The sequence below is a fragment of the Sinocyclocheilus grahami genome, unplaced genomic scaffold (assembly GCF_001515645.1).
Source record: "Sinocyclocheilus grahami isolate Dianchi unplaced genomic scaffold, SAMN03320097.WGS_v1.1 scaffold1362.1, whole genome shotgun sequence".
Lineage (NCBI taxonomy): Eukaryota > Metazoa > Chordata > Actinopteri > Cypriniformes > Cyprinidae > Sinocyclocheilus > Sinocyclocheilus grahami.
Genome location: NW_015506541.1, coordinates 146,102 through 158,315, shown reverse-complemented (window position 1 = coordinate 158,315; position 12,214 = coordinate 146,102). Strand labels below are relative to the sequence as shown.

At 36.2% G+C, this 12,214-nt stretch overlaps 1 protein-coding gene across 1 annotated transcript in view; it reads right to left on the bottom strand.

Moving 5' to 3' along the window:
- Positions 1–753: 753 nt before the first annotated feature.
- The window catches only part of LOC107569586 (splicing factor 3B subunit 2-like), a 16,257-nt gene continuing 4,796 nt past the window's right edge, over positions 754–12,214 (bottom strand). The window contains exons 5-17 of the mRNA XM_016255702.1: positions 10,868–10,930; positions 10,035–10,164; positions 9,284–9,387; positions 9,091–9,199; positions 8,072–8,172; positions 6,294–6,491; positions 5,840–5,962; positions 5,682–5,762; positions 4,552–4,562; positions 3,873–4,020; positions 2,705–2,847; positions 2,521–2,622; positions 754–955 (exon numbers count right to left, since the gene is read on the bottom strand). Of these exons, the coding sequence (XP_016111188.1) occupies positions 769–955; positions 2,521–2,622; positions 2,705–2,847; positions 3,873–4,020; positions 4,552–4,562; positions 5,682–5,762; positions 5,840–5,962; positions 6,294–6,491; positions 8,072–8,172; positions 9,091–9,199; positions 9,284–9,387; positions 10,035–10,164; positions 10,868–10,930 (1,500 nt within the window). The 3' untranslated portion in view covers positions 754–768. The remainder of the gene's footprint in view (positions 956–2,520; positions 2,623–2,704; positions 2,848–3,872; positions 4,021–4,551; positions 4,563–5,681; positions 5,763–5,839; positions 5,963–6,293; positions 6,492–8,071; positions 8,173–9,090; positions 9,200–9,283; positions 9,388–10,034; positions 10,165–10,867; positions 10,931–12,214) is intronic.

The window sequence follows — 12,214 nt, the reverse complement described above, 5'->3', positions numbered from 1 at the left end:
TATAAATTACGTTTCTACTTAAATTCCTCATTTAAATAAAATAAACATTTAAGCGGTGACTGCCATAATTTGTTTTCACGACAGATTTATTCATATATATACACATGAAATAATGAAGACTCGCTAACAGGTCGGGTAAAAATATAATGATTTTGTAATATAGTTATCTACTTATAAAAATGTTCCTCTAGAGTTTTTTTTATTTTCTAGTTAACTAACAAGCTTATTGACGCTGAATGGCTTTCCTGAGGTAAATTTCATGTGACGTGACATTGTTTAGAAGCCGTTTCACTGACATCTTTCCGTGGTTGAAATACTGATTGCACGACACATGATATTTTTCATTAAGTTGTCTGTCTGTTTCTTTAAACCCCTTCTAATGTTCATTCATGTTTATTTCATGCTGTAACTAGTAGTAAAGCTGCAGAGATAGTTTGTTCATATGCCAATTGAACCGAGGCGTATATAGCGATCGGTCACGACACATAAAAAGCGTCACCACATTTATCATCTGTATTTTGTGGTGTAATTGATCGAATTTGAAAGCTCAAAGCTCATATCAAAAGTAATAAAGCTTACTGTGATTTCTGGATGACCGGTGTTTAAATTGGATCAAATGGGATTTAGGAATTGATATTGGTTCATTAAAATGAAGATCAGTTCAAATTGATGCCTAATGAATTAAATGTACATTGTTTTAAATCACCAAGATTTCAGATTTAAATGTATACGGATGTTAAAGTGTGCATTCAGATCCTGTGCGTTTCTTTAGGGATGTACCAAGAATTTATCGAAACAAAACTGCTCTGAGACAACGAACTGAGACACGCATCCATCTCTTGCACGCAGTCGTACCGTAGACATGTCGTAGATGTGTGTGGACGCCATCATAGCAGCCCCGACCGCCCCCGCCTTCCTCTCCGGCAGCACCGTGAACAGCTGAGGCGTCTCGTTTCTGAAAACACACACAAACACGAGTTACATGCACAGCGATTCATCAGACGCTATTATCTGAAGTGCTTGAGCCTGACGATGCTGATAGTTCACAGCCCACATCTTTACCCACTGGGACAGACATCAGGCACAAATGCCATTCGTTTTTGCATCACAGCAAGTTTAAAAATGAGGTTTCTGCGACACTAGCGGAATAATCAAGCCAATGGTGCTGTAGAGGGCTGGTCAAGAGTCTCACAAAAAGCATTAACAATGCACACAATACACTTTCAGACTAACCCCATAAAGCCTACTGTATCATATCTGATACATTAATTTTTAAGGTCTCTAAATGAGCAACATGTGCAAAACTTTGCACACAATCTACTCCATGCTTTCGGTCATCTGATAGATGGCTTAGACTTTTTAGTAAGTAAAATGCCTTTTAGTATAATTATAAAAATATCCACCTTCAACTCGTGCTTTCCATGTCTTTATGCTGTCAAATCTATACAGATTTTTATAAAGTAAACATTAGAATGTCTATTTTGCTAGCAATATTTCAAGATGAACATTTACTTAGGTTTCCTTGATTTTCCAGACATCATTTTACAGAAAAATTGTGTTCAAATGTGAGCATCAAATATGAAAACGGTTTATTTGTTCATCTGTCAATCATCACTGTATTGCACTGCATTATATGTTTTGATCATAAAACAAAGCATGTAAATCTCATCTTACTGAGACATATTATTGGGAGATACAAAGTGACAACTGATATTTATATGCAAGTATCTGCTATACTGTTATAAAGATCACATTGATTTACATTACAAGCATCAGAATTTAATATTTTTTGGGCATATAAATATCAGCACCTGCACCAAATTGCATATTTTTGCTCAGTTTGGGTCTCTGAATAAAACAGAGGTGTCTTAACAGTCCAGCACGGATATATTTGTAGTAATAGCCAAAAATACATTGTAAGGGTCAGAATTATTGATTTTTCTTTTATGCCAAAAATCATTAGGATATTAAGAAAATATCATGTTCCATGAAGATATTTAGTAAATTTCCCTATGTAAATATATCCAAAAAAAATTGATTTTTCTTTTATGCCAAAAATCATTAGGATATTAAGAAAAGATCATGTTCCATGAAGATATTTAGTAAATTTCCCTATGTAAATATATCCCAAAATTTTTTGATTAGTAATATGCATTGCTAAGACCTTCATTTGGACAACTTTAAAGGTGATTTTCTCAATATTTAGATTTTTTTGCACCCTCAGATTCCAGATTTTCAAATAGTTGTATCTCAGCCAAATAATGTCCTATCCTAACAAACCACACATCAATGGAAAGCTTATTTATTCAGCTTTCAGATGACTATAATGACCCTTATGACTTATGTTTTGTGCTCCAGGGTCACATATAAGCCTGGTGTATCAAATATGTAAACAATTTTATTTAATTTTTTTTCACATTTTGTCTAAAGGTTCAATAAACTGTTGGAAAAAATGACTTTTGTACTATTATTTCAGGATTTACAGTGGAAGAGCCCTTAAATTTGCGCACAGACACTCACCCGTCCATGGCCTCCTCGATCTTCTTCTTCCTGAGCTCGATGAGCTCTGGAGTCTCCATGCCGGCAGGAACGGAGGAGAAGCCACCCGGAGTGATCATCCCGCTGTCAAAACAACGAGAAAGAGCAGACATATGTGAGCCTTCAAGTCTCAAACACACGCAAGCCAATCAGAGACGAGCAGCACCTGTCTGCTGGTGTGAAGAAACCCGTTTCATCTGGTTTCTCCTCATCGCTCTCCTCCTCCTCCTCTTCCTCAGATGACTCTTCATCAGACGCCTCCAGCTCGCCCCACGGGGTTCGATCTACTTCCTCCTCCTCTGCTTTGGCCTGTCAACATTACCAGGCAAACCAAACAACAGAATCAAACACGGCAGAAATGACAAGTGTGTCCTTAATATGCGTTTTTTATTTGTGAAAGCAATAAGGCGCTTTTGCATCTCACAGTAGGGCGGTCATTAAAAAAAAAAAAATAGAATTTCGAATATTCGTCGAATTTAAAATAAAAATCCACGTTCGAACGCAAAAACGTTGCATTCGAATTTTAGGTGTGCGTTAAGGAGGCAGCCTTATCAGCGGCGCACGAGATGCGATGAGGATGTAAGTGTCGTTGCATTATAATGTTTTTGTTAGGATATCCAGTTGAAGCCACTAGATGCGGCGCTGCTGCGTTGTTCATTAAAATTATAGCAGAAAAAGAGAACATCAATGCAGAGAAGATCTTGTTTACATCAAAACTGAAACCAAGCCGTTCACACAGAACGCATATTTATCACATTTTCTAGATGGATATCTATCAGCGTTGCACTCGCATCTCGCACAAAAGAGCATTAAAATTAATGTAACTTTAACGTAAAAAAAAACCAAACAGACTTTATGGTGGGGTTTTTTTCCCCATCCCACTGCATCTCATGTTTTTAAATGAAAAATGTACTCTGTGTGACCCTTTGTATTAAACTATGCATACAAATGTGACACCGTTTTGTTTATAGTCATTTAAGCAACTTTACATTACTATCAATGAAAAAATTTGCATAATGTTTAAAATAATGTTTATAAACCAATTATAATTATGTATAGTCTGTTATCTTATGCTTTGAATTATCTTATAATTTTGCTCGATGCGCCCTCTTGTGGCCTCAGGAGAGAAGCCAAAAGTTTTTCTTCACCCTAACTGAAATTATGCCTTTTAAATTCGAATAGAATTAGAATTTTGATCATATTCAAGTACAAAATTCGAATTTAGTTTTTCAGCCATTTTGACAGCCCTCTCTCACAGGTTGTGCCATCTAGTGTCTAGCAATGCCATGTAAAGGAGTCTGTATATTCAGGACCTGATTCTGTAGTTTGCTCACCTGGAAGTCTATGGCGTTGGTTCCGAACACGTCTCCATACAGCGGTCTGCCCGTCTCATCCACAGGAGGTTTACCCCAACCGCCCGCATGATAGCCAAAGGAACAGCCCTGAAAGACACACACACAGATAAGTATGAAGATCTCACAGCTTTATATGACCTCTACACTAATAATCAGCTTTAGTAGAACAGCTTTTAATGAATATCTTGAGTACGTCAGATCCTGTATTAGAGACCGACGTGCTTTTGTTTTTCATTAGATCAGTGTTACAAGTAATGCACGTTACTTTATACCAAATTACTGACAAATGTCTCTTTTGCATATCACTGTTGGAAGTATTAATTGTGAAATTACAACCGCATGCTGCAGGCAAACTACTTTGACTAACGAACTTTCAGACTTCCTTGACTAATGATCATTTTATAGAGATCGCACTCAAACTGTACTTTCTAGCCAAAGAAATGCACAAATAAATAAAATAATGTTACATATTAATATTAAAAATAAATTTGAATACATATTTACTTTAAAATTGCTTAAAAAGTAAAAATGCATACATATACTTTATATCACAGTTTTAGAATCTAAAACTAAGCAAATTGTAAACACACTCATACACGCATATACAGTAGGCCTACATATTTTAAATGTATTAACTTGTAAAAAAAAAATTGCTTACATTTTTAGGTTCTACAAATTATGTAACATTACACACATACATATATACACACATACTATATATATATATGCATGCATGTATGTATGTATGTATGTATATATATATGCAGAAAAAATAGCAATTTAAAACTCAAAATGCAAAATGCAACTGAATAAGCATCAGATATGCATATATTATATTAAGCACTAAATAGCCTATGCATATAAAATTTTCTATACTACCGTTCAAAAGTTTAGGGTTGGTAAGATTTTTTTTAATGATTTTGAAATAATTTTCATGCTCATCATGTCTGCATTTATTTAATTTAAAATACAATACAAACACTGAAATATTTTTACAATTTAAAAGAACTGTTTCTATGGGAATCTATTGTAAAATGTAATTTATTCCTGTGATCAAAGCTGAATTTTCAGCATCATTCCTCCAGTCTTCAGTGTCACATGATCCTTCAGAAATCATTCTAATATGCTGATTTGCCCGCTCATAAAACATTTCTGATTATTATCAGTGCTGAAAACAGTGCTGCTTCATGGGGCTGCACAATTAATCGAATTTCTAATCGCGATTACAATTATGGCCACAATTACGTAATCGTTCAAAGTGGCAATTCATCGTTCAAAGTCCACTTATGTTATTCTGCGTGCTTAAGATATGTTTTTTTCTTCCTACATGTTATCTTAAGGGTTTTTCCATTGTTTTAGCTTTAATAACACCATTAATATTTTTACTTTTTTATAATTTAAAGAAACCAATCCGATGTATATTTGACATTTGAGGCTTAATGTTATAGAAAAGCACTAAAGGTTTTCCAGTTAGTGTATTCAGCTTGTTTATTTTCACATAAAAGTACGGCATGCAGTTGCATCAAACAATGGTATAAACATCATTCAACGTAAATTGTGATAATTGTAATTAATAATCGCAATTACAATTTCAAGGGAATAATCGACAATTATGATTTTTGTCATAATCGTGCAGCCCTACTTGGATGACCTTCATTTTTGGGTGAACAATTCCTTTAAGTAGATATTTAAAAACACCTTTCCCCTCTTACATTTACTATACATTTGAATCTAAATGCACTGAACTTTGAGGAAAGAGAAAATAAACAGAAATGTTCCATTTGTTACCTGTTTGAGTTCTGCCACCGTCAGCCTGTTCATCCTCCTCAGTTTCTTTTTGGACAGCTTGGGCATGTCCTTCTTGTTTTCCTATCAAAAAGGAAGCAGAGGGGTTAGACAGGAACATCATCAGGGCTGGAAGACTCTCACAAGGCCTTCAAACTCACCTCGTCGCTGTCATCGCTGTCTTTCTTCTCCAGTTCAAACCCCTTCTTCTTAAATGAAAGGATTTCTGGCTTTTCGGGCTTCTCTGGCTCCTTTTCCTTCTCCTTTTTCAAATCATCTGTCAGCTGCGATAGAAAACCATTGAATGGCGCATCCATCAAAATATGGGAGTTATTTTCAGTCTTTAAAACACCAGTCTAGTTGAACGAAGCAGGATGGATGTCAAACCGTGATGGAGGAGTTTGAACTATGCAGCAGATCAAAAGATCGAGATGCAACACCAAACAAGCTCCATTCTTTTCATTTTCTCATATCGAACACACAGTTTTGCAGTTTAGTTTCAACAAATGATCGTTCTGGACTCTTATCGTTACACTACTTTCATCTCAACGTCTCAAGAAACGCCGCATTTTCCATCATATTTCTGATCCCGTTATGAAGCCTAAAGCTTCTGACCTTGAACGTCTCAAAGATCCTCTTGAAGATGATGTAGCTTGGGTCGTAGATCGCAGGCTCCTCCGTCACATACTCGATCTCCACCTCGGGTTCCTTGTCACGGCTCTCCTCTTTCTTTTTCTCCTCCTCCTGCTGCTCCTTTTCCTGCTGCCTCTTCTTCTTGTTCTTCTTCTTCCTGTTCCTGCGCTTGCGGTTTTTCTATAAGTAAACGAGAAAATTAAGGCCTGGGCGATAAAACGGTATTGATATTTATCAACCGTACACCTCCTTCGATAACGATATAAAAAATGTTCGATATAGTGCATGATATAGGCACGTGCTATGAGTAGGGTTGGGTACCGAACTCGGTACTTTTAAGAGTACCGACCGAATTGTGTCGGTACTACAGAGTACCGATTCACATTAAATCAACCGGTGCCAAATTTCGGTACCTGAGAACGCATCTGGGCGCATATGCTACAGAGAGAAAGAGCGACCCTGTGACGTGAGGTCATCCCTGCAACTCGTTCAAACAACACACAGGGCAAGCCGAAATGCTCTGAATTGTGGTTACATTTTTAGGGCCATATGGTTTCTGCGAAAACGCGGACGGGATCGTTGAGTCATTCATAAAAACATAATTTACTCTATAGCGCGGAATGCCACAGAATTCGTAAATTTTGGACGAATAAATCAAAAGTAGCCACTGCCACTTAATTCGAATTGCGATATGAACTAGTGTCTGTGAATATTAAAATGTATAAAGACGGTTTAAATATGAATCCTGCATGTTGCGCTTGCCTCTGTATGTATGAATGGCGGAAACGCGGTTTTGTTTACTACACAAATACTGAAGCACGCGTGACGCTCGTGGTGATTTCCGCCTCTGCGTCTCACTACATGACGGCATGAACACAAACACTTAATCTCCAGAGATGCTGTGAGAGTCACTTCGCGAGAATTTTACTATTTCATTTGAGAAAACTAGCATCATCATACTGTATACACAGAAACTTCATAGCAACCTGTCAAAATAAAAGTACGGTTTAACATGTAACAGAAATATACTACATTAGTAATATGTAATTTGTATTAAAACAATTAAAAGATAATTTTTAGGCAGACAAATACGACTGCTGCACTCGCGTCTCACAGAAGAGATGTATAGAAAGCCATGCAAAGTTAAAACAGTATAAACGTTTAGAAAACACGTCACGAATCTGTGAAGGTTTATTCCTTTTCACTGCGTCTCTTATGTTTTTAAATGCAGTCTGTGTGAATGGGCTTCGTCTCTTTGGATTAAGCAATGCATAAATACATGATGCTGTTTTGTTCATAATTGTTCATGCAATTAACAAAATTATATTTGATTTTTATGAGTTAATTTAGACGTAATGCACGTTTTTACAGAGTTACTTCCTTGCGTTGACAAGTTAAATGTGCTGCATTATTTTGCTCATTGCGCCCTCCTGTGGCCTCGGGAGACAAGACAAAAGTTTCCTTAAGACCTATTTAATCTGCATATAAAACATTAGAAATTAGATATTCACCGTCTCAATAAATTGGGTTAATTTAAAAATACAGTGGTTAAATGTAAAAAAAAATTTGTACTGCCGTTTGTTTTAAAAAAAGGTTATAAAAAAAAAAGGTCAATAATTATCAATACCGAACGATATGAAACATTATATCGTTGATAAATTTTTTAGCTATATCGCCCAGTCCTAGGAGAAATTCAGTAAAAGTTTGCAGAACAGCAATTTAGAGAGCCTCGCAAAGGCTGATGACGCAAGGAAACCTACGTCTTTTTTAGAAAGACCGCTTTCATCGTCCTCATCGGAGAATCCGCGGGCAGAGGAACGGTTCATGTCCATCTCGCCGGTGTGTTCATCATTATCCTCCTCTGTGGATAAAACCAGCCACAGAAATGATTTCTACATTGTGTAAATGTAAGCACAGTCTTACAAAAGGCAATTCATTTTTTGCATTAATACAACAAAATGAAGAGCAAGCGTGAGAATGATGGGAAATGCATACTATTGTTTAAACATTTTTTTTTTAAAGTAATTAATACTTCTGTTCGGCAAGGATGCATTAAATTGATCAGAAGTGACAGTAAATACATCTGTAACATTCCGAAAGTTTTCGGTTTCAAATAAGTGCTGTTCTTTTGAATTCATTAAAGAATCATGAAAAATAAAATATATCATGGTTTCTACATAAAAAATAAAATATGCTGCTTTGTGTTTCTACAAAAAACACAAAGCAGCACAACTGTTTTCAACATTGATAATAATCAGAAATGTTTCCTGAGCAGAAAATCAGCATATTAGTATGATTTCTGAAGATCTTGTGACACTGAAGACTGGAGTAATGATGCTGGAAATACAGCTTAGATCACAGAAATAAATTACATTTTAACATATATTACAACAGACAAGAGTTCTTTAAAATTGTAATATTTCATAGTTTTCACTGTATTTTTGATCAAAATAGAAAGCTCAAATTCGTTGAACAAATTCTGAATAAACAGTGCAAAGGGTTAATTTAATGAATTACTTAGAAAGAAATCTCAAGAGATGCATTACACACACATTACAAACCACATAACTAAGCACAAGCTAAAATTAATTAAACTTAATAATTACCAGCATTAACATTTTCTATGATTTCATTAATTCTCAGCTTGCAAACTCGAGTCTCAAAAGTAAATTAAGTGTTTCTCCAACTGGTAATTAGACATGATGTGCTCAAGTGCTCTCATCTCATAAATATGATCATTATGGACATTAAGGCAGCGTTTGAGCATGCTGATAGCGACCTGTAGGGGCGATGCTGAGCTGCTCCTGTCTCATTTCCTTCAGCTGCAGGATCTTCTCCAGAGCCTGAGGAATCTTCGGCCCGATGCCGACATCTTCACCCTGCCACGACTGAACACAAAAACACACACGTCAAGATCACTGAAGAGATTGAGTTCAACCGATCATGCATCGAGGCTTTCAGGCTTCTCGTACCTCTCTGCCGTCTTCCCCCGGAGGAGGCGGGACTTTCTGTCGCTGATTGACAGATTGGGGCATCATAGAAACACCTGGAGGGGCGGGGCCACTAAGAGTCCCAACTACAGGAGGACAGAAATTATGTTTACAGTAAAAATCACCCTGATCAAAAACAGATGTGCAGGCTGTAGTCATTTTAATCTAGTCTGGTTGTCGAAAGGCAAGACATTAGATGAAATGGGTAAAAAAAAGAAAAACTAAAAGATAAACCATACTCCCTCAGTTCACTGAACGCATTAAGAAAAGCAAACTTTTTAGTGTGTGTTACAAGTTATTTGTGCAATGTTACGTTTAAACATGCAATTAAGGAATTATCTAATAAACATGCATTCGATTTCCAGAAAACAGATAAAGCCAGGTTCAAAATTCTTTTCATTTTGTTGACAAAGGTTTTTATAGAAGGGGGTTTTGTATTACAATTAAAATCTATAGGTGCTTTGAATGTTTTCTTTTTACGATTCGGAAACAACACTCAATCAAAAGTTGATCAAAAGTGACCAGTGCATGAAAAAAAAAAAAAAAACAATGTTTTGCCTGTAGTGTCTATACTTTCTTAGTCAAATAAAAACAAAGACATCCAGTCAGCATGATCTGATGTTAGGTTGACATGATTTGAGGTCTGAGCATAACTTCAGTTGCTAACGAAAGCATCACGGTGAATGAGTGTTTTCACATATTTCTCCAGCACGAAGGCTGTTGGGCAGCTGACCTCTGAGAGGCGGGATGGGGGGCAGGAGGTTGGGTCGTGGTCCCAGTTCAGGTCCTCTGGGGCCTGGAGCCGCCCCCTGCTGGATTTTAGCAAGTTCCTGCTGCCTCTCATGTTCCAGAAGCACAGCAGCCTGAGAGCCAGAGACAAACATCCATTTCAGAATCATTCATACCAAATCAAAGAATACATGTCTGAATCTGATAAGTGAAATGTCACAGGTTTCTTGTCATGTCATGCATACACAATATACATCACAGAATATGCAGCAAAACATTTACAACTCTGTTCAAAAGTTCAAATTTATTATTTCTAAAAGAAGTCTCTTATTCCCAACAAAGCTGCATTCAAGATTGTTACTGGTCACGTACGCAGTTATATTGAGAATATATAACCAGCAGTGAAATGTAAATCAGGTCCGCTCCATAGACTGTGCGACTATTTATAAAGTATATAACAAAAAAATAAACAGATAAGATAGTAAAGAAAGAAGCCTGGGAAGTACAGGACATTACACAATAGACTTAATAAACACTCAGATGAAGGCACAATAAATATTCAGATGAACAGGTATGTACTAGAAAAATGTGCACAGGTAAGTACAGCAATACAGATTGCTACATGCTAAATAAGACAACTGCTAAATAAAACGACAAAATTATTTTATATATATATAATTTTTTTTTTTTTTAATAATTGCACTGACCCCAAAAATTTGAAAGGTAGTGCATAGAATATAATTCACAATTATACAGCTGTAAATGATTGTGCAGTATGACATAAATCCTTCGAAATCTACCAGCACGGTTAAAAAAAAGGAATAAGTATTTTCTCACCCGTCTCTGCTGCTCTAGGAGTTCCTGCTCCTTCATCTGCTCATCCATCACACGTGCATCACCCTGAACACACACCCAGTTATAAGCAACACTACTTAAACTGCAATCACGAGATCGTGATTATTTAACCTATTTGGAACTAGGGCTGGGTAAAAAAAAAAAAAAATATCGATATCTCGATTTTAATCTATTCTCATTTTTACGGAACAATATTGATTGTTAAATCCCAAGAATCGATTAGTCTAGCCTGTTTGCAGTTAATGGACGGAATGTTGAAGGGCACTTCCCATCCAATAAATCGCAATAAGCATGGTGCGCTTTGGTACTTTTAATATGAAAGTCTCAGATTTCAAATTCTGTCCATTGTATTGCAGTATTAAAACAATAAATGCTGTTTTGGCACTGATTAATGTGAAGTGACAGATCGCTGTAGCGCCTCAGTTCTACAGACGCAGCAGCGCGAGGCGCACGTCAACTGATCATCTCCTCTGTTTTAATACTAGTTATAGCACAAAATAAACATGACTAAACATCCGAAGGCAAGTTAAAAGAAAGAGTACAACTTTACAATCCGTATCCTGTCTCATGTAATCGCTCAATCAGTGTTTCAGCCGCGCAAAGACGACAATATAACGGCTTGTAAACAATATGTCACGTAACGTCACATTTACCTCAGAAAAACATACTCGGTGACCATAAACTCGTTAGTCAGCTAGAAAAATTAACTGTGGAGAGGGGCAGGTTGCTAAATATATGCACCATATAACATATTCATTATAATATTTACTGTTCTTCAATGTTTAATTTGTGTTTGAATAGGGCTGGACAATAATTCAATATCAATATGTATCGCGAAATAATTTCTCAATAACGGTGATATGATTTTTAAACACATTTCCGATATTTCGATATACATTACCAGTTTCCCATACATTGATTTATTTGTGCCGTTTCACTTCGTTGAATAAACATGAGCCCTGCACGTTTCAAAATCATAACACGGCGCGGGTGTTTTAAATGAATGTATCTCTGAAGGGAACCGACTGTCTTCAGAAAAGTTTCGATGGCATTTTCATTTGATCTGATAAAGAAGCATTCATGAGCGGAGCTGCTATGTTTACAGCCATTACTGGAGAAACCGTTAGTTTTATCACTCTAAAAGCACCTCCTGCTGGCAGAGAATAAGTTTTCATTTTAAATAAGCCCGTCTCAGCAACATTTCCAGTTTTTGTTGTTGTTAAATTTTTTTCTGCAGCGACTCGGAGCACTTTTCATACTGAAGCACATACAGTAAGATAAATTTTTTTTTTTTTTTTTTTTTTTTTTTTTTTTTTTTAAATTTTTTTT